Source organism: Hippopotamus amphibius, chromosome 6 (genome assembly GCF_030028045.1).
Source record: "Hippopotamus amphibius kiboko isolate mHipAmp2 chromosome 6, mHipAmp2.hap2, whole genome shotgun sequence".
Lineage (NCBI taxonomy): Eukaryota > Metazoa > Chordata > Mammalia > Artiodactyla > Hippopotamidae > Hippopotamus > Hippopotamus amphibius.
In genome coordinates, this window is record NC_080191.1 from 171,768,810 (window position 1) to 171,793,002 (window position 24,193).

The following is a 24,193-nucleotide window of genomic DNA, read 5'->3' on the forward strand; positions in this document are numbered from 1 at the left end:
ACTTTGTGTCGGGATCTCTATCGTGGCTCCTGACTGCTCTCCCTACCGCCCTGTTTTCTAATCCGCTCTCTTCTAGCTCAGTTTCAAATGTGAGAGCTCAAGTAGTACCAGGCCCTTGCTGGTTTCTCTCGTCCTTCTTTCCAGCCTCTTCTCCCCTCACTCCCCGTGTTGTGCTGAGCCCAGGGGGTCTTCATAGGACTCAGCACCTGTATAACACACTTTCTTCCACTTAGAAGGTTCTCCTCTGTTTCCTTTGCTTGGTAAACCCCTAAGCACCCTTCAGGAGAGGATTCTCACGTCACCTCCCGATGACAGCTTTCTCTAGCACATCCTCCGTGTTCTTAAGAGCGCTTGCTTCATACTCACGTAAAATAGCTTCCTTGGTGTTTATGGGCCTGTCTGTTCTCCTAATTTGCTGGCTAGTCAGGGGCGGGGACAATATCCATCTTCCTCGTCTCCGCGTGCCCGGAGCCTGACAGCGCCTGCGGGTGCACAGAGGTGTTCAGTAAATGCTTCTGGAGCAACCACTTTGATCACGTCCCTCTGCTTCTGGCAGCCTGCACCGCATATGCCTCCTGCACTGAGGTTAGGCAGCGGGTCTCAACCCTGACTGCACATTAGAACCACCTGGGGAGCTTTCAAATACTACTCATGCCCCCAGCCCTACAGCCAGAGACTCTGATTAGGTAGATGGGTTCCAGGCACTGGTGTTGTGTAAAAATTCCCTCAACAATTCTAACGTTCCGCAGGCTGAGGATCACCGGTCTAATGCCCAGTTTGCGAGACTCTCATTCATTCCTCCAGCTTCGCAGGAGTTGCTGCTCAGAACCCCCTTGCACGCGTGGCCTTCTTCGCAGATCCTTCTCTCTCTCGTTCGGGCTTCCCTCCCCACCCAGCCGAGGGCCGGGGACCTGTAGGTGTGTGCCCGGGACACCCAGCACAGGGCTGCCGGTGCTGTGGGAGCTCCCTGCAGGGCTGGTTGGGGTTGGGCGGGGAGGAAGAGCTGGGTGGGAGCTGATGGCGGTGCCTAGCCTGCCTCCATACCCGCGTGTAGACGGCCCTGGCTGCCCTACACCAGCAGGTGACCCCGTGGTGGCAGAGGGCTCAGAGCCTCGGTCGTGCTGTGCTGGTCGGCGGACACGCAGCCCTGCTTCCCGTCCCGCACTGTTGCCTGGTTCTTTCCTTACGAGCGGACAGTGCAGGGTACGGGGTGGGGTACTGGGTTGGCATCTGAAGATGAGTCCAGTCCTGGCCTTCTCTGTGTCCTCTGCGGGTCCGTCCCTCCTCTTGCAGGTCCTGGGTCTAGCCCCAGGTCCCTACAGCTCACGCGGGGCAATTTTTTTGTGTGGCGTGTCTAGACCAGGGGCCCCCATCTGCTCTGAGCCAAGGCTACTTGGAAGGGATAAAAGCTGTCATGGGCCACCTGTTCCCAGTCGCTCATGTGATACAAAGACTTTTGGAGACAGGACATTTTGAGACATTTATTCTCTTTTATGTGTTATTTCTTATCTTGGAGACATGTATTTTTTATTGCCCACAGTGGGTCAGGGATTGCGGAGATCTTTTGTCTCAGTCCTCAGATTCAAATTTGTTTTCTCAGATTTTAAAAACAGGTAAATCAAGAGCCTCATGATGTAACTGTTATTTAGCTTTTTCTTTAATAAGAGAAATAATACCGCATTTTATTTTTGCATGACACTTTCCCCCTCATATCCATCATCTTCCTTGATTGTCATAGTTTCCCTGTGAGGTGGCCATGCCTCTCAGTGGCAGATGTTACTGTCTACCTTTTGCAGATGAGAAAACTGAGACTCACTGAGGTTCATTGATTGGCTCAAAGTTGCAGAAATAGAGAATAGAGAAGCCAGAACAGGGCTCATGTGTTCTGCTTCCTACTCCAGAGCCCTTTTCTAAAACATCCCACTTGGCCACCTCCATCTTTTAAAATGGAAATAGTTTTCTTCTTTTTTCCTGTTTTTTTTTTCCCAAGTAATTGCTATACTTTTTTTTTAAGTGTACAATTTGATATTTTCTTTCTTATTAGTAATGTATATATGGCAATCCCAATCTCGCAATTCATCCCACCCCAACCTCTCCCCTTGGCCGCTTTCCGCCCTTGGTGTCCATATGTTTGTGCTCTACATCTCTGTCTCTATTTCTGCCTCGCAAACCGGTTGATCTGTACCGTTTTTCTGTATTTCACATATATGCGTTACTATATTTGTTTTTCTCTTTCCGATGTACTTCACTCTTTTTTCCTGATTATAAAAATAATAGATGCCGTCAAAAGACACGTACATGAATGTTAATAGCAGCGTTATTTGTAATAGCTGCTCGTGGAAGATACTCAAATGCCCATTAACAATAGACGAGAAAACAAACTGTGGGCTGGCGCCACCCTGGGTGCTGGGAAGCCAGGAGAACGACGCGTTTGTAACTACAGGCGATGACGTGAGTGAATCGACCGTCAGATGCTGAGCAGGGAGAGCCAGACTCGAAACGGCACATCCTACAGCACTCCGCTGACAGAAGTCCACAACCAAGCACGTTGTATTTTATCAAGAACGACTAATTTCCGCTGAAAGAAATCAGGATGGTGGTAACCACGTGGGGGGATGAGCGGGGGGGGGGGGAACGGGCATCTCTCCGTGGGAGTGCTCTTGATGCCCACAGTCTGGTCGTGAGCGCTGCGTGGCACGCTTACCGCCACTGCACGTGCACTGTCTCCTGTGTACATCGTATGTTAATAAGAAGTGGTGAACAGTTGCTCGTGCTCTTGTAAGAAACGCGGGCGACACAGAGAACACATTCTTCAACCGGTTTTAAGAATAAAACCCAAAGGATGGAAAAGTTTATTCCACCAATATTTTTAAAACGTAGTTAGTTCTGTGTAACAGTGCATTAGAAGACACAGAAAAGAGAAGGAGGAAGAAGAGGGGGTGAGTGGATTGAAGGCAAGGCAGGAAAGGAGAGTCCGAGGGAGACACAGCGAAATGGACGGACTTGGAGGCACTCAGCGATGGGAAGTGAGATGTGAAGAGACGTGGAGGTTGTGATGCCCAGAAACAACCCGTGGAGGAGACCACTACACGCAGAAAGTGACATAAAGGCCCCAAGAAAGGGGGCCGCAGTGGGGCCCAGAAGACGACGGAGTCCGCAGCCAGGGGGAGCGGGGGGCCCGTGCGGAGGGGAAGCCGCAGACCTCCCCCACGTGCGAACCTGGGCTGGGTGAGGGGAGCACGTTATCACCGCTCTGTGAGAGACAGGGACACTTAGCAGTCACACGAAGATGTCACCTTCCCAGTGGCTCCGGATCAGGGCCCGGCACTTGGGAAGTCCTTGTCACACATGTGTGGACTGATGGATGGAATGAGGTGGTGGCTGCAGGCCTGGGCCCCCCGCCCACCGTCGGAGTGTCACTCGGGGTGTTCTGCTCCTTCCTTAGGGCCCTAGCCGCTTTGCCTGGCGTCCTGGCATCCCAGGAATTTCCCTGCCTGCTCTGGGGAGGATTTTTCACGCTAGATGATTTTGCAAAATCAGACCGTTTTATCAGAATCCTGTTGCGCTGCAGAATGTTCCTGGCTCCTTGACGTTTACAGTGTGTAACCGATTGTATCGGAGGAATGTTGTTTGGAAAGGAACGGTCCTCTCAGATGGGCAGACAAGAAGCGGAAGGTCATCTGAGGACCCACCCCAAGCTGTCGAAGTTGGAATTCTGGGTTGCTGTACATGATGCTTGGGAGCTTGGCCGAGCTGTGAACAAGCCTTCCTCCCTGGAGGAGGTCCCAGCCCGTCTGCAGCGGGCTTGCCTTGCTGTGTTACATTCTCACCTTGGCCTTCCAAGGCAAAGGCCTCTGGAGCCCTGTACCAGCGGGCAGAGAAGCAGCAAGGGCTCCCCAGGCTTGGGGTCCAGCAAGCAGCCCATCTTGGCCTGGACAACACGAAACCATTCGTGATGTACAAGAAAGGGACAGGAAGGCTTCTCCTAGGAGGTCAAAAATAGGGAGATGGATTTATTCCTTTCGTTCTTTTGTCAAAATCCCAAGGCACTCTGCTTCTGGAAACTCTGAACAAAACAGTGCAGGTGTAGCAAGTGTTGCCTGGGGGGCCTGCATCCTCTCTCTTCTTTTATAACCCTGGTGCTGTCGAGGCTGGCTTGGCAGCTTCTGTCTGCAGGGGTTCTTGATGTATCACGGGGCCGAGAGAAGGATGGAGTGGGATGCAGAGATGAGACTGAGATGGGAAGGGAGGAGGGATCGAGAGGGCAGAAGTCTTTTCTCCTGGTGGGAGGGAATCTACCCTGAAGTGGGAGAGAGGCAGCATGTCCCGCCTCAGGCCAAGGCTGCTGGGAGCCGGTCAACAGAGGGGAGCACACCGGGAAGGGCTGGAGCTGCTGGACACTGTCCACTGATCCGTCTGGGCGCCCTGGACAGCGTGGGTGTGCTAGCACATTGGTCTCACTCTCGACAGCTTTCTAAACTTCTTCATTCTGGTGGGTAGAACTGTGTCCTCAGAAAGATACGTTCAACCCCTAACCTCTGGTGCCTGTGCATGTGACTTTGTTTGAAAAGATCTTTGCAGATGTAATCAAGTTAAAATGGGATCAGACTGAATTAGGCTGGGCTCCAAATCCAATGACTGGTGTCCTTATAAGACGGCCAGGTGAAGACACAGACACACACAGAAGGACGAAGGCCACGTGGTGACGGAGGCAGAGGCTGGGTGGTGCGTCGACAAGCCGAGGACCCCCAAGGCGCGCCGGCAGCCGCCGGGCATGAGGAAGAGGCAAGGGAGGGTTCTCTCTCAGAAGCTTCGGAGGGAGCGTGGCCCTGCTGACACCTTGACTCTGGACTTCCAGCCTCCAGGTCTGCGAGAGGGTAAATGCTGTTGTCTTCAGTCCCCAGGTTTGTAGGTGCTTTGCTCACAGTAGGCCTGGGAGATGGTAACAGTCACGTCCTCCAAACTGCAAATCCTGAGGCTCCACCCCTTCAGCCCCACCCCCACTCCTAACAAATAGCTTTGCAGTTGCTATTTTACAAAAAAAAAAAAAAAATTAAAGTACTCAGAAATCCAGACGCCTTCACTCCTCTCCTCTTTCTCTCCTCCCTCCCTCCTCTCTCCTCCACCTGTGCTGTGGACTCCATCTTCTCCTGCTTCTCAAAAGCCCTATTCTGTCAGTCATCCTTTCTCTTTCTTAGACCTTTGATTTTTCTCTCTCCCAAGTAGACCCTTTCTATGTTCCAATTCTCCCAGTAAAGTCAAGGAAAACTCCCTCACTCCTACATTCCCCTGTAGTTACTGTCCTAACCCGCTCTTCCTCTTCAAAGCCAGACTCTCTGGAAGTTATCTGGACTGGCTTGGTTTCATCACTTGTCCCTTCTGCTCCATTGACACCTGTCTTATTAGGGTCACGGGTGACTTCCATGTTGATGAAACCAATGGATTTTTGGGTCTTCACCTTCCTTGGCCTTTCAGCCGCGTTACACACTGTTAACCACGATCTCCTTCCCTTTGCTCCAGTGACACAACTTTCTCCTGGATTTCCTCCCACATCTCTAGGACTCCTTCCCTGTCTCCATTTTGGCAGAGTTCCTCTCCCCAGCCATTTCATGATGTGTCCTCAGAGCTCATTTTTAGGCTCCCTTCACTGACTACAGAACTCTCTAGATGATCTCATTCCCCGTTATGCAGATCTAGACCTCAAACTTGGACTTCTCCTCTCAGCTCCAAGTCTGCAGATCTAAATGCACACTTGACATGGCCATGTGGACATCTCGAAGACGTCCCAAGTCCAAGGTAAAGTTAATGATCTTGACCTCAAAGATCTAGTTCTCATTCCTGTTCCCCTTCCTTGTGAATGGTACCGCCATCCATCCAAACATGAAAGCCAGGAACTCAGGAAATTTTTGGCCTCTTTTCCTCACCCTCCATACCCATCTGCACACCTTGTGGATGTCACCTCCTACAGTCTCGAGTCCGTGTTCTTCTCTGAATTCATCTCTGTGATTCTTGTCCAAGAATGATTATTTCTCAAGTGGACTCCAAGAGTTCAGGCATCAGCGCCTGTTTCTTTCTAAATCATTCCCCTTGTCATAGCCAGAATGATGCTTTCCATTCCCACCTCACTAACCTAAAACCTTGAAATGACTTCTCTAAATTCTTAAGTTGAAGCAAAAATCTTAAAAACGGGCTGGTAGGGTCTGCCTGGCCTGATCGCTCTGAAAGCCTCCAGCCTCACTTCCCTCTGAGCTCTTCCTTGCTCGCTTTGCTCCAGCCACCTTGGCTTCCTTTGGTCCTTTTCACTTATCCCGATCCTTCCTGCCTTAGGGCCTTTGCACATACAGTCCCTACTCTCCTCTGGCTGATTAACAGCCTACATATGAATGGCCTACAGAGCTTTCAGATAGTAGCCGAATCTCATGTTTACAGGGAAACCAGACACCCTCTTTCCCTCCTTCGGGGTACTTTCCACAGTTACAAGTTTACATTTACATTCTTTTGATTATTATATGTCTCCTCTCAACCTTTAAGCTCTGTGAGGTCTGAGACTCACCCAACACCCAGCACGGTGCCAGGCACAGAATAGTCACTTAGTAAATATTTGTTGAATGACTAAATGAAAGAAGGTGCTATGTTGGGTTCTGGGGATGCAAAGATGGACTTTGTGTAAGGCCCAGGACTTCCCAGAAAGCAGCTCATGGATGAGGGGTGGGAAGGAATGAGAAGATGAGGGGGTGAGTAGACAGACCCGGGGTATAAAAACGTGATGAGCACACAGAAGAGGAGCAGGCCAGAGGAGACAGTGACGGCCGGGCCCAGCATCCCACCCCCAGGTGAACCTCAGTCCAGGAGTCTGTGGCCTGGTTTCTCAGCCTTCAGGGACCCTAGTCCCGTGATGTTACTGATATGCAGTCACCACTGTGCCCACTGCCACAGACCCCACAGGGGCACTGTCCTCAGAAGTGGGCACACGTGGGGCCTGTTCTGAAGGCAGCGCTGTTCCAGGCACTGGTCACAACAAGAGCATCGTGTGCAGCGCTTGAGTCCAGTGAGCCCCTGACGCCTTCTGGAAAGTGATCTCATCGTGTCCTCAGATCAGCCCTGGGAGGCAGCAAAGGGTGACGGTTTTTCTTCCCACTGTACAGTTGGGGAGACTGAGGTCAGTAGAGATCACTTTTCTTGGCCAAGGAGTGAGAACAGCTCAGGAACAGAACTTGGAGAGAACCCAAGGCCCTCTCTGCGGGGTCCACCCTCCAGACCAGTTGGCAGAGGAGGACACCCCACGCCGAGGACACGCTGCAGCAGGAGCCTGCAGGCTTGTTTACTTTGGTGCAGAAGGACATTTCATCACCTCTTGGAACCACAGAATGTTAAAACAGCTGGGCCCTGAGAGATCATCTGATTCGACACCCTTGTTTTGTGAGGGAGGAAACTGAGGCCAGAGATATGAATCTCCTTCCCCCGCCCTTTCCTTTCCTTGCCCTACTGATACTGAGCAGTAGGGCAGAGACTGCTAGCTGTTTACCCAAATTCCTTCTCCTCTTCTAGCCTATATGGCTAGACTGTATTTCCCAGACTCCTTTGCAATTTGGTGAGCCCTGTGACCGATTCTCTCCAGTGGGACATAAGAGGAAGTGGAGCTTGGCCCATCTAAACCTCCACCTCTGGCTGATCGGGGTGTCAATTCCAAGGGCAATTTTGGAAGCTATGCATTAGACAAAGGCAGAGCTGCCACAGTGTGGAGGCCTGAAAGACTATATGGGAGAAAGCCACCCCCCTGACCTGAACATCAGTGCCTAAGGCTGTTAAGTGAACAAGGAGGATAAAATATCTACCATGTAAAGCTGCCGCATTTGGGAAGCCTGTTTTTTTTTTTTTTTTACTGCAGGCTAGCCTAAACCTAATCTAACTCCTACAGGTGGAGACAGGAAAGCCCCTGCAAAATGCTGCAACTAAGAGTTCACATGCCACAACTAAGGGGCCGGCAAGCTGCAACGAAGGAGCCCATGTGCCGCAGCTAAGACCGGGTGCAACCTAATTAATTAATTACTTTTAAAAAAGCTCTGGCTGCAGACAGTACTGGGTAGTGGAGATACTGGGCTAACTGCTGATTTCACTGTCAGCCCTTTCGGAGTGGCCTCACTCCCACCTCTGGAGAGGTTAGGAATGCCTGACTCCTAACTCAGCCTGGGAATTTGGTCTGAGCTGGCTTCCTACCTGTTTAGTTCTAGATCAGCAGACTCCCAGGGCTGGAATGGACCTGGGAATGTCATCTGATTTATCCGCTTGGCTCCAGACAGGGCCTCTTCTAAGCCATCTGAGATGACCAAAAATCTTGTCTGGATTTTTATATCCCTGGGAAGGAAACACTCCAAATTCCTTAGACACCTGTTTTACACTTCCTTGCTACTGTCAGAAGGTTCTTTACTGAACCCTAAAACAGCAGAGCTGTAGCATTCCTTAGAAACCATCTAGGACAATCTTTGTTTTACGGATGAGGACGCTGAGGCCCTGATCACACAAATAGTGATAAAGTCAGGACAGGAAGTAAGGGCCCTACTTTTTCCAGGGTTCTTTCTGCCCGCAGCTCTCTCTTGCTGTTTTCTCTTGTTCTGTCCTTGGAGGAGATGAAAATATGCTGGGGTCCATGTTCACTGTGATCAATCTTTCCAGGTTCTCCTGTGTTCCCCTCACCCCACCCCTCATCCACAGGTTAAGCCTTAACCCAGCTGACCTGAAATAGGTCCTTCTCTTAGAAGGCAGAGAAAGATCAGAGAGGTGAATCTGTGCCTAAAGGGGAGGCATGTGTGACAGGTGCATGTTTGCTCCCTGGGCCGTGGTAGCGAAAACATCTCTGAATCCACACCAGAAGCCTGTAAGGGTCGTTAAATCTTTAAATGTTACTGCTTGCCCAACTGGGCAACCCCAGCTATGTGAAATGTTCTCTGAGGAAGGGAGGGAGCGGCAGTGACCAGAGCCTCTGAACCCAGTGTCTTGGCTTACTGGGGTTTGTCTGGCTGCCTCTGGGCAGCTGGGCAGTCCTGCCTTGTTCATATGAGAGCAGGGTCCCAAGATGTTGAACTGGGGCCATGAGCACAATTCAGGTTTCTTACAGGGGTGTCACTGTATGGTACTTTCTTGGAAAGACCTGGAAATTCCATGTGAGAGCCCTGGAAAGTTGGATTTGTTTTGTGGTTCTTTAAAAACAAAACAAAATAAAACCAAATCGTTACTCCTCACTCCATAATTTAATTTCAAGGTGAGCTTGTATATACAGAGCATCCTTTATGTTTTTTGCCAAGTGACTCACTTGGACTGAGTCACCAGAGAGTGGGCCTGGGTCCATCTGCAGCTGCCCTGGACACCATGATCTGCTCATTACCCTGAGCGGGAGGTCACGGGGCTCAGAGACAGCAACTGAGAGGAGCAGAGAAATGGGGTGGAGACAGGCCTGAGAGGGAAGTCCACACTCACAGTTTCCCGAGCATCTGGTGGTCAGACAGGATCTGCTAGGAGCTCCAGTATTCATTTCAGTTGAGATATTATCTGGATTATTGCAAATTCAGAATTGTGGGACCAGAATTAATGATGCCACGTGGTCATTCACAGATAAATCCCTTAGTCTTTGGGTCTAGCTTCAGAATCTTGAGCAAGTTATTCTCTCATTTTGAGCCCTTCTTTCTTCACCTAGAGATGCAGAGGCTTACAGTCTAAAAATGTAGACATTTTATCCTTTATTTACCAAGAAAGTCTATTTACATGAAATCTTTGAATCTCTCCCTTTAAGCTATCCATGTAAAGTCAGCGACCTCCGTGCATCCTTCTGTTTAATTTGCAACCTGCAGCCCTTTCCCAAGTTTGCCCTAGCCCTGCCTGAATTCACAGTTTTCTTTTCCCTGCAGCCTGTTTGGGTGTCCCGGAGGCGACATTTCTGCAGAACTCTGGTGTGAGCCAAAGGCAGTGGTGGGATGGGGATGGAATCCAGGCTTGAGAGGGCGTAGGGACGGGATAGGATGGCTCCGTAGTCGGCTGCAGGCTGAGGTGTTAGGCTTGGCCCCTAACCCTAACCCTAACCCTAACCCAAAACAGCCCAAGCCCTGGGGCCGGGAGGAGAGGGGGTGGCGGGTGGTGGGGGGGTCAGATTAGTAAGGGTGGGGAGTAGGGCCACAGGTTCCACTGCTCTTGCGTATCAAAGCACTTTGAATGATCTAATGTGCTAATCACCTTACCCAGTACCTGCTTTTCACCCAGGGACTGTGCATTTAAGGACTGGGAAAATTCTGGTTCCTGATTTGGAAGACTTGGGTTTTCTAAATTTTCTACACATGGCAAGGCAATGCTGGGTGGGGGGGGGGGCGTGGTGTGTGCGTGTGTGTCCGTGTGTGTGTCTGTGTGGTGTGTGTGTGTGTCTCTGTGTGTGGTGTGTGTATATGTGTGTGTGTCTGTGTGGTGTGTGTGTGTGGTGTGTGTATATGTGTGTGTGTCTGTGTGGTGTGTGTGTGTGTCTGTGTGGTGTGTGGCGTGTGTGTGTATGTCTGTGTGGTGTGTCTGTGTGGTGTGTGTCTGTGTGTGTGTGTGTGTGTCTGTGTGTGGTGTGTGTGTCTGTGTGGTGTGTGTGTGTGTGTGTGTCTCTGTGTGTAGTGTGTGTATATGTGTGTGTGTCTGTGTGGTGTGTGTGTGTCTGTGTGGTGTGTCTGTGTGTGTGTCTGTGTAGTGTGTGGTGTGTGTGGTGTGGTGTGTGTCTGTGTAGTGTGTGGTGTGTGTGGTGTGGTGTGTAGTGTGTGGTGTGTGTGTGTCTGTGTGGTGTGTGTCTGTGTGTGTGTGACTGTGGTGTGTGTGTGTGTGTGGTGTGTGTGTGTGTGTGTGGTGTGTGTGTCTGTGTGGTGTGTGTCTGTGTGGTGTGTGTGGTGTGTGTCTGTGTGGTGTGTGTGTGTGTCTGTGTGGTGTGTCTGCATGTGTGTCTGTGTAGTGTGTGGTGTGTCTGTGTGTGTGTGTCTGTGTGGTGTGTGGTGTGGTGTGTCTGTATGTGTGTCTGTGTGGTGTGTGGTGTGGTGTGTGGTGTGTGTGTCTGTGTGTGGTGTGTGGTGTGTGTGCGTCTGTGTGGTGTGTGTGGTGTGTCTGTATGTGTGTCTGTGTGGTGTGTCTGTGTGTCTGTGTGGTGTGTCTGTGTCTGTGTGTGTGTGTCTGTGTGGTGTGTGTGTGTCTGTGTGGTGTGTGGTGTGTGTGGTGTGTCTGTATGTGTGTCTGTGTGGTGTGTCTGTGTGGTGTGTGTGGTGTGTCTGTATGTGTGTCTGTGTGGTGTGTGGTGTGTCTGTGGTGTGTGTGTGTGTGTCTGTGTGTGTGTGTCTGTGTGGTGTCTGTGTGGTGTCTGTGTGGTGTGTGGTGTGTGTGGTGTGGTGTGTATGTGTCTGTGTGGTGTGTGTGGTGTGTGTCTGTGTGTGTGTCTGTGTGGTGTGTGTGGTGTGTGTGTGTGTGGTGTGTGTCTGTGTGGTGTGTGGTGTGTGTCTGTGTGTGTGTGTCTGTGTGGTGTGTGTGTGTGTCTGTGTGTGTGTGTCTGTGTGGTGTGTGTGGTGTGTCTGTGTGGTGTGTGTGTGTGTCTGTGTGGTGTGTCTGTGTGTGTGTCTGTGTGGTGTGTGTGGTGTGTGTGTGTGTGTCTGTGTGGTGTGTGGTGTGTGTGTCTGTGTGGTGTGTGTGTGTGTCTGTGTGGTGTGTGTGTCTGTGTAGTGTGTGGTGTGTGTGTCTGTGTGGTGTGTGGTGTGTGTCTGTGTGGTGTGTGTGTCTGTGTGGTATGTGTGGTGTGTCTGTGTGGTGTGTGTGTCTGTGTGTGTGTGTGTGGTGTGTGTAGTGTGTGTGTCTGTGTGGTGTGTGTGTGGTGTGTGTGGTGTGTGGTGTGCGTGTCTGTGTGGTGTGTGGTGTGTGTGGTGTGTGTAGTGTGTGCTGTGTGTGTGTCTGTGTGGTGTGTGTGTCTCTGTGTGTGTCTGTGTGGTGTGTGTCTGTGTGGTGTGTGTGATGTGTGTCTGTGTGGTGTGTGTGTGTGTCTGTGTGTGTGTGTCTGTGTGGTGTGTGTGTGTGTGTGGTGTGTGTGGTGTGTGTGTGTCTGTGTGGTGTGTGTGTGGTGTGTGTAGTGTGTGGTGTGTGTGTCTGTGTGGTGTGTGGTGTGTGTGTCTGTGTGGTGTGTGTGGTGTGGTGTGTGTAGTGTGTGGTGTGTGTGTGTGGTGTGTGTGTCTTTGTGTGTGTGTCTGTGTGTGGTGTGTGGTGTGCGCGCGCGCGCCCCCAGGGGGCCGGCCCCGAGGACCCCCGCCCGCCCCCGCCCGCCCTGCCCGGCGCGCCCGGCCGGTGATGTCAGCCCGCGGAGGACCCGCCCGGCGAATCCGCCTGGAGCGGCGCCGGGGCCGCCCCCGCCCGCCCGCCCGCCCGCCCGCCCGCGGCTCCCCACAACTTTTGAGGCGGGGACCGCGCTCCCAGGCGCACTTCGCGCCCTTCCCCGGCCCCGCGCGGCAGCCGCCGCCGCCTCCCTGGCCCCCGCGGCCGCCCCGCGCCCGCCCCGCGCGCCGGGCATGTGAGCGCGGGCGGCCGCCTGCACCATGGCCTCGCCGCCGCCGCCGCTCCTGCCGCTGCTGCCGCCGCTGCTGCTGCTGCTGCTGCTGCCGCCGCCGGCCGCCCCCGGGACGCGGGGCCCGCCGCCCGCCGGCCTCCGCCAGACGGTCCCCGCGCCGGGCGCCGCGAGCGCGGGTGAGTGAGAGCCGCGGCCGGCGCCGCACCCCCGCCCCGGGCCCGGCGCCGCTCCAGCCCGGCGGCTCGGCTTCCCCGCGCGCCGGGACCCTGCGGCTGGGCCGGGGGGCGGGCGGCGGGCCGGGAGGGCGCGTCCCCGCCGCGACCGCCCTGTGGGCCCCCAGCCCCTTGCAAGGAAACTTATCGCCCGTGGTGAGCCCCCCGCCCCACAGACACCTACCTTATTATTATTATTATTTTCTAATCCAGACCTTTACGAAGCACCTCTCCCACTTCGGAGGTGATACCGTCCGCCGGCCCATTCCCCGGTTCTGTTCTTTTCCTAGAGATACAGAAATAGGTATCTTCTGGGATACCAGGCTCTTCTGGTGCAGAGCCTGACTTTCAAATTTAAATAACTGATTTTTTTTTTAAGGGTGCTAGCCCTGAGGACATTTGTAAAGGACAAAGGATGTAGTTGGAAAGCAAACGCTCTGCCGGCTCTCTGTAAAGCAGAGACCCCAGGAGCGGCGTGGAGGTGGGGGGTTCCGAGGGTAGAGGCTGACCCAGGGCCGCCCCCAGCCTTTGCTCCGTCTTCCTTCCCCGATGGGCTGCTGCTTACTCTAGACGGCCAGCGCCTGTCCGCTCAGAGGGACCTGCCCTCTCTCCTCCAGAACTTTTTATCCAGTTCCTTCTTTGGGTCTGGAAGAAATGCCAAGGACCGAGTGGAATTCCAGCCATAATACCATTGTGACCTTGGGGATGTCACCTCTTTTGGTCTCAGTCTCTCCATCTGTGAAATGGAAGTAATGATCCCTGCTCTTCCCAACCTCCTGGTGATGATGTGACAAAATGAAAGTAAAAATAAGTGGAAAGTGCTTTGAGCAAAGCCAGCAGTGCGGTGGTGTTAAGCCACTGCCTTCCTGTGAGTGACATAAGGCACACGTTCTCCGGGGTTATCTGGAGAAGCCAGGTCGCCTGCAACCCTAGGTATTGTCTTGGAGTTTACGTGAAGGCTGAGAAGATTTCATCTTCCTAATGGATACTTCACTTAAGTCTCTCATGTCACACAAACTTTCTGGAGTGGAAATTAGCTTGCTTCATTGCACCTAGCGATGCTTCCTCTAATTAAATAAGAAAAAAGCTTTTTAAAAAAATCAGATGCTCCAGTAAAAACTGAATTCCACATTCAGTAGTAACCCCATCATTGCACATACCTTGTCCTTGTGAACTATTCCATCGCTGGCACAAGGTTGAGAAACCGAGGAACTGTAAGGGAAGAGAGAGGAGAAAGAAGTTTCCAAAGACCTACGAGAGACGCACTCACCATGCCTCCAACTCTAGGTGACTTACAGCATGCATTGTTTTCAGTTCCACAGGAAGGAATCAAAAACATAAAAGACAACATTCCCTGGCTTTCTCACACTAGAAAAGTAACCAAAAATTCCTGTGCAGAAATATTTGAGTCTTCTAAATGGAAAGTGGACTGCAGGGGAGCGAGGCCATCTCAGAAACTAGAAGCAGTTTTTCTGGCTGGAGGTCAGGCTTTCTTAGCTGTAGGGCCTGATCTTGTTCATGGATGGGTGGGAGGGATGCTGATTTGTGGGGGACCTGGCTGGATGCTGCTGGTACGGGAATCCCCTCCCTTCTCTTGTGGCCGAGAGTCCCCACACATCGCAGAGAGCTAGGTACAGGGAGAGGGACCGTGGAGGCAGCTGGCTTAGCGGACTCAGCGGGTAAGAGTTGGGGGTGATCTCCCTTGCTGGTCAGGGGCCCCTGCCCCTGCTGCTGCCATGTGTGATCCACACTTCCTCACAGGTGTGGCAGGTGACTCTGCTAGTCTTGGCTTTGCAGCCTTCCCAGTTGCAAAGATTCATCTGGGGAGGTGAGAGCAGTGGAGCTACCAGGTACGTGAGGCTCTGGAGGAATGCACATGAGAGTCCCAGACAGCAGGTAGGCAGGTGCTGGGGTTGCCCAAACCTTCTCTTACCTAAGAGGGTCTCCCCTGGTCCCCCCACCCTTCTCCCCACAATGACCACCCAAGGAGTGTCTGCATTTCAGCTGAGCTAAGGCTGGATCTCAGGTGGGATGTAAGGAAGGTGAGATTAGAAGAGAGGAAATTGGTTACCTGTTGAAAACTTCTAGAAGCTACTCACATGGCTGAGGATTCAGGCAGGACCCGTGCTTATTTTCTGGTGGTGGCTCAGACAATGTCACTTGGAAAAAGAAACAATGAACAAGAAAGTCAGCCTCAAGTGATTTCAGTGAGTCCAAGTTTACTAATAACCTCTGAGATTTCCTTGGACCGTTTGGTTCGGCCCCCACATATCACAGGGTACAATCAGTTATTTCCCAAGGCGGCCAAGTTTCAACCCTGCAAGGGCCTCCGGAGGCCCTCTGGTCCACACAACATCCCACGTGGATATCTGCCGTCTCATCGCCCCGACAGATGGCCAGCCAGGCTCTGCACCAGCGCTTTTATGTCTGGGGAGGTGCTTGCTGCTGCTGGTTATGAGGCCTGAGTCTTACAAAGAAGGTGTTTCGCTTGATTGTTGGGGAAACTGCCTGCATCCCCTTCTGTTGTGGGGGTGCTGGTGGTCAGCGCCTGGTCCTCATGGCCTGGGCTTCCACAGAGATGTCCTTTTCTTCCCTGCGGCCATTTCTAGCCCCTCGCATCTTGGCAGAGCTCAGGGTTCTCACTGTTGAGTAACCGTGCTTGCATTCTGTCTGTGAGTTGTTTGCCTGCCTTATACCGCAAGTCCCTGGACGGCAGCACTGCCCCCCCCCCCCCCCCCCCCCCGTTCCCATTTGTGTGGCCTTTGTTAAGCTTTTGCGCCCACCTGTCACCTGCGGGCTGTTAAGCTAAACTTGTTGCTGGTGTTTCAGCCAGTGGAGATAGAGAGGATGCCAAGTCCTTGAGGTTTCCTTTCTCTTGCTGGGTTTTTTATTTTTTTGACAGCTCGGGGTTTCCGAGCCACAGTTCTAAGCTGAGGGCTTAAGTTTATACACTTTGACTTTTGCAATCGTGAGATCCGCAAGTGAGTGTTGGGGGCGGGGGGTGGGGAAGGAGGTTAAGTCATAATGAAAATCAATGCAGAAGGAAAGAGCTTTCCCACCCAAAGGGGAAATGACGCAGAGGAGCTGAGCAGCCAGCCCAAGAAATCATAATCTTAGAAAAATGCAGCTCCCCAGAGTAAAGGAAGCACTGTGAGCCCGGCCCCATCTGGGCTGTTACACAGCTGTCCCCTGCACTGCTGTAACTTTGTGGGCCAACTTGTGATTTAGCTTTAGCTGGGGGGGAGCCCTTACCCAATGCCGTGAAGACCTGGGCTGGGCAGGAGGCAGCCCCCAGGGAAGAGAGAAGGGATCTCCTCCAGGAATGTTCTGGCTGAGGCTGGCTGTGGTGGTGATGGTGGGGATTCCTGAGAAGCCCTCTTGCTTTGATGGAGGATGCCCCAAATGGAAGGAGGGATGTGGGGAAAGGGACTCACCCTGGCCCGTGTGTGTTTAAAAGCCACATCCTTTTAACTGCATGCCTGCAAACGCTGAACAGCTATTTCCTGCCCAAGAACTGAATGGTGTGGGTAGGGTGAGAGTAAAAGGCGTTTGCTGCCCAGCCAGGCCATTACTGCGCCTCTAGACCTGGAGAGCTGGGGAAGGAGCCTCTGCCCTCCCAGTGATCCCCTCGGGCTTCCACCAGCCCTGCCCAGCTGGCTGAAAACGGCGCTCTCAGAATCGGCGTGTTGTCTCAGAGCTGCTCAGAAAGAAAGCAAAGCACAGGTGGCAGTGGCGGTTCCTGAGCCTTCAGTGCCTCCTTCAGTGGCTGCCCTCTGCCCCCACCCTCTTTTGTGTGAATGGGAGGTTTCAGCTGCAATAAGTGCCCCCCACCCTCTCAAGAATCCTGGGAGAGGAAGCAACAGGGAAGGAGGTCAGTTTTGCTCCCTCGTTGACGTCTAGCCTTTGAGCACCTGTGTGGTTGGAACTTTCTCATTCCTCATCCCATTTAACCCTCAAAACAACCCTGTGAGGGACAGTGTTGCCCTTTTATAGTCATGGAAACGGAAGCTTAGTGATGTTAGATCAGATGGTAAACGGAGGAGGAAGAATTTAAATCGATTTGACCCAATCCGTTTGCTCTTTCCATAAGTACCATGCAGCCTCAGTGTCCTCGTGGGTAGCATGGGGTGAGGTTGTCTAGATCTCTGAGGTCCTGTCCAGCACACTGTTCTCCTTCCGCTCTTCCTTGGTCCCTTGCTCTTGCCCTGTTTTAGAGGGTAGGGACTAGGACTGAGATTAGAGATGGGATGAGGAGATGGCAGTGGCAATGGGGACAACCGCAGAGTAGAGATCTAGTAAAAGAAGACGGGACGATTCTTTCTACATGCATAAGATGGTGTTGTGTATAGAGATTGTGAATTACGTCCTGTTTATATGCCAATCCATAGGTTATCAATGCCAGAGGCAGTTACATTCATGAGCAACCAAACTGAAATGAATTGGCGACATTCTTAATGGGCTCTCCTGGGAACAGGGCTGAGAGTCTGAGGCAGTGTTAGGAATTCCTGTTCATTAGGAGGAGACGTCAAATGGTACCCTCTTCAGAGGCGGTGAAATTGTTTTCTTTTTAACTTCTGTGCCCTCTTCTACCGACTCATCGTGAATCTCGTGTAGAAAGAAACAAAGATGTTTCTGTCCTGTCTTCTCCCTCTTCTTTTGTTGGAGTGTGGTACATGACTCAGTCTGCGTCATGTTTAATCTATAAATCAGAAAATATGTTCAGAGCCCTCTCTCTGTGTGAGGAGCCGTGCCCGGTGGTAGGGAGGGCGGTGCAGGTCTACTGTGTCCTCAGGGAGCACGCTGTCTTGTTGGAGCACAGACACCAAATGTCTGAAGAGTGAAATGATGGTGCATGAGTGACTCATTGCTGAAGTGGCCCGAGAAGGCCATGCTGGCCCGCGGAATGGTGTGGCTGAGGATGGGCTGCAGCATGCCGAGGTGGGGGGGCGGCCGGGAGGAGGAAAGGGTTGCCTGCATGTGGATCGACAGAGAGGCAGGGAGGGCATTGACAGAGCAAAATCCCAAATATTGAAAGGCGCAAAATTTATTGAATGCAGGTTAACAACCAGGAAGGTGGGGGGAGAGGACTTGGGGAGACGAGTTAGGCTCCAGCATAACTGGAGTCACTGAAGACAGGACTAGGAAGGAGGATTGGGTCAGACTGGGGAGGCCTCCGTGTTTGTCTCATCCACACTGAGGAGCCCCTGAGGGCTCGTGAGAAAGGAGCAGTGTCGTTTTCTTGTTCGGAGTTCACTTGCGCTTGGTGTTGGGGCCTCAGGGATGAGTCACGTTCAGACCTGCCCTTACTACAGCCCAGCAGGAATTTCAGAGCTGTGGGACTGCTGGTGGGCAGTATATCCATATGCTGGGAGGAAAAGGCTGAAAACAGAGCAGGACTGGGATGGGGGGAGCGGAAGCCGAAAGGGAGCGATGTGAGGGCCCAGGCAGGGGGACTTGGTGACCTGGACAGAGAGGAGCTGGTTTGCATCTGCTGAGGTGCCTTCGCTGTACAGACGGCAGCCTGTCCCAGCGCAGCCTCCTGCGGACAGTGGAGGAGGCCACGTTGAAGTCGGGTGAGGTCAGTGCTGACTCAGCCCCGGGGCGGGAGCCCCGGCAGCAGCGGACGCCGCGGGAGAAGAGGGAGCCCGCTCTGACCCGGGGGAGAACACCCAGCGTCGACGGGGAGGAGGAAGCAGCGCCAGGCACGGGGCCAGGCCGGCCGGGGGGCGCCCTGAGGGCCAGGCAGCTTGGGGGCTGCCGCGCTGGGCGGGACTGGAGTTGGTGGACAGTGTGCACACGGACGGCGTCGCCCTGTGACGGAACAGGTGAGCTCACGTGCATCTGCTGGGCCTGGTCCCGTCCGCGCACCGTCCCAGTTGAAGGGAGAGGCGGATGGGAAGAGTGAGGACTGAGGGAAGGCCACTGGCTTTCGTCCTGAGAATTTGGGGGAGGCTTTAGGAGAGCAGGAAGAAGCCTGTTGCCCGTGTGGAAGACGGCAGGTGTTGGCCTCCCTGGGCAACGTTCAACAGGGATGTGAGAGAGGAAAGTCAGAGACCTGGAGCCCTCGATGAGCGCCCTACACCCGCTGTCGGCCCCCAGCTCCTCCCGTGTCAGGAGCTGGCAACACCGTCCGCCTGGGTACTTGAAGGAGAAGTCTAAAGGCCACCCTCTGTCCTCTGTCCCCACCCTCTACCTCTGTGTGTGTGTGAGTGTGTGTGTGAGTGTGTGTGTGAGTGTGTGTGTGTGAGTGTGTGTGTGTGTGTGTGTGTGTGTGTGTGTGAGAGTGTGTGTGTGTGTGTGTGTGTGTGTGTGGCTGCTGCAGTTGCTTCTGTTTCCGGAATGTGTCCCGAATCTGCCCTCTGCTGCTGCTTTGTGTCCTCCCTGCGTCCACTCATGCTCTCCCTCTGCTCCATGTTCACAGGAGCCACAGTGATCTTCTTATTCTTTTTAATCAATTAATTTATTTATTGGCTGTGTTGGGTCTTCTTTGCTGTGCATGGGCTCTCTCTAGTCGCGGTGAGGGGGGCTACTCTTTGTTGCCGTGCGCGGGCTTCTCATTGCCGTGGCTTCTCTTGTTGCCGAGCACGGGCTCTAGGCGCGTGGGCTTCAGTCGTTGTGGCACTCGGGCTCAGTAGTTGTGGCTCACAGGCTCTAGAGCACAGGCTCAGTAGTTGTGGTGCACGGGCTTAGTTGCTCCGTGGCCTGTGGGATCTTCCCGGACCAGGGCTGGAACCTGTGTCCTCTGCATTGGCAGGCGATTCTTAACCGCTGCGCCACCAGGAAGCCCCAGAGTGATCTTCTTAAAATGTAATTTAGGTTGTTTCACTCTCAGGCTGAACACCCTCTGGAAGCTTTGCCGTCGTGCTGAGATAAGATCCAGACCCCTTGGTGGAGCACAAGGTCCGCAGGTCTGACCCTGCCAGCTCTCCAGCCTCTTCATGCTCCACTCCCCATCCTAACCCACCAGACCATTGTTTCTACGTGCCCAGCTCGTTCCTGTCCTGGAGACGAGGCACAAGGTATCCCTGGGCTGTAGTGGAACCAGCCTTGCTGGTAGACGGCGCAGCCAGTGCAAATGCCCCGAGGCCAGAATGAGCTTGCAGGTTTCAGAATGGGGAGGAGGACGGCCCGGTGGCCGGGTCACGTGGGGCCATGAGAAGGCCGTGAGGAGGGCAGACTGTCTTCCAGGCGCCAGGAGGGGTGTTACGCAAGGGAGCGATGTGGAGAATAGACTGTAGGAAGCCAGGAAGGCAGGTGGAAAGCACTCATGGATTTGTGGAATAAATGATTGCTCCAGATGTGAGAGCGGGAAGAGGGACGCGTGCTTGCAGTACGGTCTCTGTGACGGAGCTGTCCTCACGCTCCTGGACCAGCAGACACACAGGGTGGACGAGCCGACACCCCCTCCTGCTTTCCCTCCCGTGCTGCGGGAGAGTAGGCTGGACAGTCTTCTTCTCCAGGGGAGGGAGAGGGCAGGGGGCCTGCCAGTGGGGAGGGTCGGGGTCTCCGGCTGGGGTGCTGCTGTGGAGGGGTCTCTGGAGACAAGGACGCGGAGGCCCGTGTCGGGAGTGTTCGCCTTTGCTCGCTGTTGGCCCAGGAGCGGTCAAAGGGTGAGCGTGTGTCTCCCGCATCGGGCGGGCGCCCCTCCTCCCTGACGACTGTTTCCTCTGCCAGACCAGGGACCCTTGGCCCAGACGCCTGGCTAGCCGTCCGTTGACGGTGAGGCCGTGAGGTGATATTTTTTACGTAGGCTCAGGATTAAGTGCTAGCATTTGGTACTTCCAAGCTGCATGGTCATCTTTCCTTTTTAAATGTTTTTTTTTTTTTTTTTCTGATCATAAGAGTTTTATATGTTTATCATAACATTTGGAAGTTATAGAGAAGTAAAAGCAACAAATTATCACCTCTATTCCAACTACTAGAAGTATATCAAAATACTAGCAATTGTTATTATTTCTCATTTACAGGGGATATAAAGTTATCTGACCAAATCTATTTATCTATCTCTCTAAGTACCCATCTGTCTACGTATCTCTCCATGTGTATAGCCGTGTGAGTTTGAGTATCCAGAGCAGACATTGTCCACTATACTGTAACTTTTTTCTAGCTATTTTTTTTATTGGATATATAGACTGTTTTCAGTTTTTCATTGTCATAAATAATGCTGTGGTAAATATCTTTGTGCAAAGATTTTTATATTTATTTCTGATTATTCGCTTAATGTTAGTTCTTAGATGTCAACAATTATAAGATTCTTGGCAGTACTACCAAATTGTCTCTTAGAATTGTACCAAATTACACTTTTACCAGCAAGTTGAGGAGAAGATGTTTCCATGGGTGACTGACTGTGCAGGGCGTCTGACAAGCAGGAAGTTTGGTGGGTGCTGCTGAGGGAGCTGGGTTCCTCCAGAGCCGGCTGGCAAGCTCTTCACCATGGTGTGTCCAGCGAAACGACACCTGGGCAGGGAGGCCGCTTTAGCACAGTGCTTTGGCAAGTTGACCAGGCAGAAGGGAAATACAGTATTTTAGAAAGAACTAGAATACAGAATTTGGGATGGGGCAAGAGAATGCCACAGGGACCTTGCATCTTTCTGAATTAGAGTCATTTCTTTGGCAAGAACGGAGCCCTTAAATTGCGGCATACTGGGTAACATTACAGTTTTGTTTGGGGTCTATAAGAACACTGAGAATTCTCTTTACATTCAGAGAATCCTACATTCTCAGGATTAGAGAGGATCTTAAAAGGTCCATCTTTATTCATTAAATGACAGGCTTATTTCCAAAATAAGGAGGAAAAAGAAGACTCTCCATTTCTTTTTAGGGCTTTTCACTCTGGCCTCGTCTACCCTGGTTGATTTCCAGCCAGAGTCAGTAAATTTCACTTTGTACTCAGAAACTTTTGGTTTCTTTGTTCAGAGTGCAATGCAAGATGTGAGGTCACCTTAGATTGGGAGGTTATCTGACACATCCAGATGCTTCCAGCGAGCGATGTGATGGCTGCGGCTCGTGGACGTAGGTATTCCTGGAAAGGTTCTAGAAGCCGATAAAGCTGTTCCACAGCCATCACAGTGACAGCGCTGTAGCTGGGAGTAGGAAGGTGCTCCGGCAACTGGAGTGGCTAGAGGCGCACGCTGCTCCAAAAGGTCCGGGGTCACGTTTTGGCCCTGCCACTTAGTGACTGCGTGACTTTGGCAGCATTGTTTTCCCCCCAGGCCTCCGCATTTTTATGAAATGATGGCCATCCCATGCTAAAATCTCCTTTTCTGAGAGGGCCCATCTTTACCTTGTGAATACCTCCTGACTTCCCTGATGCTGGTGTAATATGTGAGGAGATTCAACGCCAGGCTCCGTAGCTTGGGTCCAGGAGCTTTAGGAGCCTGTGCGAGGGACAGGGAAGGGCCCCGCAGTGGCTCACGTGTGCACCTGTGAACCCACTAGACCTGCAGCGCGTTGGGAGGAAGCAGGAGATTTCATGCGTGCTCGCTCCCCGCTGCGCAGCTCAGGCCCCGGCCTCGGGAGCATCTGCCCAGCCTGTGGCCGCCCACTGCCCTGGTGCCACTGCAGCAGCCCTCACGCCGCCACGTGGTCTAGGGCTCCTGTTGTGAGAGGTCTCGAGGGGCTGGCAGGTCTACAGAGGCTGTTGAGAATGGACAGATTCCTTTTGAGCTGTATTGTGGTTCGGGGTACTTGAACTTCATGGTATCCTTCTGTCACGTAAGAGTGTTTGAGGAAAGCCTGAGGTCAGATGGTGCAGGCGGCAGGCAAGGCTCTCTGTTCCAGTTCCTGGGCTGCTGGGGGCGGGGGGCGGGTGCTGGAGAGGAGGCTCTGAACTCACTGGAGACCCTGAAGAACAGCAGCCCCCGCCTCTCCGGGCTGGGAAGGAGCTGGGCTGCTGGAGGCAAGGAGATGGATTTGGTACGTTTGACAGGTTTCTGCTCAGTGTCTTTGATAAGCTGGGTGATGCAGACCAGGGAGGAAGATGGGTGACGAGAAGAGGGCAGAGGCCAAGGTCAAGCTCTCCAGCCGGCCCTGCACCATTCTGGGCGTCCGAACAGAGGCTCACGTTGGAGGAGGGAGTCGTGAGAATACGGAGGAGAGACTCCTGGTTGTAATCTGGTGGGATGTTATTCTTTGGGCAAGGTCGTGACTCGTGATTACCATAGGATAGGCTAATATTGAAAGCCACTCCATTGTCCTTCCCTGGGTGGTAGGAGGAGATGGAAGCAGCTTCAACGTGGGGATGAGTTTCACTTCTGTAGCCTCTGGGGCCACTGGGACATTTGTTCCTGCCCTGGGGCGAGACCTTTCCTGGTATCACCTTTTGCCAGGTGTGGATGAGCGTGCTCCTGGCTTTGCAGTCACAGGCCCGGAGAGGTCCTGGCTTGGACAGCCTCAGTCCAGACTCTAACAGTGCCCCTGGCCAGCGGTGGGACCTCGGTAGGTTACTCAGCCTCTCTGCACCTTCAGCGTCTCATCTGTCATATGGGCTGTTAATAGGTGCCTGCTCAGGGAACATAGTGTCATAATCCCCCACAGAGCAGACTGCGAGGTGCCTGGGCAGGAGAGCTCTCTACTTACTGGCCACAGTGATGCTCCTGAAACCAGTGCCTGTGAGTACTGACCCTTGTATTGGTGACAAGACCCCCTTCACCTCTAGGCTCGTGGCTAGGGGACAAGTGCTGAATGCAAAGGGCTCAAGGCCACCTTCCAAGGACCTCTGTTACCTGGTCCTCTCTCACCCTGGACCCCTGCCAGCCTCACCTGTGGTCTCCTAAAACTCTCTCTCTCTCCTTAGAAGAAAGAGCAAGATTTAGGGCCAGGAAAACTCAGTGCCACAGCCCTTGCCTATAGTCATCTGAGGAAACCGGTTTAACACACGTGAAGCAGTTAGGATTCAACAAAAGCAGTGTGTGCGGTGTGTGTGACTCCAGAATAATACGCCTTTGCAGATCAGTCATTGTTGGACCTCCGTGGCCAGTGAGGGTTCTCTTTCAGGCCGGAACCTTTGGAGGCCGTTGACTCGCGCCTCCGAAGCGGGTGAAGGAGTTGGGAGCCACCTTCGCAGCCTGTGTGCGGGGCACGCACACCTCCCTGCTGGAGTTTTGCAGTCAAACCTCCTCCCAGATCCAAAATGGGTTCACTTATCTCGATCACCTGCGTCAGTCAGTAGATTGGGTGTTGAATTTGTGTCTGTTTCCAAAATAATCTAAATCCGTTATCAAGGGATGCAAAAATTGTCCTTATCCAGGAAACTCAAGAGAATATTCTGCAGGCTGTATTGAAAATTAGAGAATTTTAGAAGATAGCTCAAGCAATGACAGCATTGTTGGAATAAGTGTGGCCTTTTAAAAAAAAATTAATTTATTATTATTTATTTATTTATTTTTGGCTGTGTTGGGTCTTTGTTTCTGCCCACAGGCTTTCT

At 52.7% G+C, this 24,193-nt stretch overlaps 1 protein-coding gene across 4 annotated transcripts in view; it reads left to right on the forward strand.

The window, feature by feature from the left end:
• The first annotated feature begins 12,567 nt into the window (after positions 1-12,567).
• Positions 12,568-24,193, forward strand: part of HEG1 (heart development protein with EGF like domains 1) — an 80,190-nt gene continuing 68,564 nt past the window's right edge. For all 4 annotated transcript variants that reach the window (XM_057738805.1, XM_057738807.1, XM_057738806.1 and 1 more), the window contains exon 1: positions 12,568-12,732. In XM_057738805.1, coding sequence (XP_057594788.1) covers positions 12,585-12,732 — 148 coding nt within the window. In that variant the 5' untranslated portion in view covers positions 12,568-12,584. The remainder of the gene's footprint in view (positions 12,733-24,193) is intronic.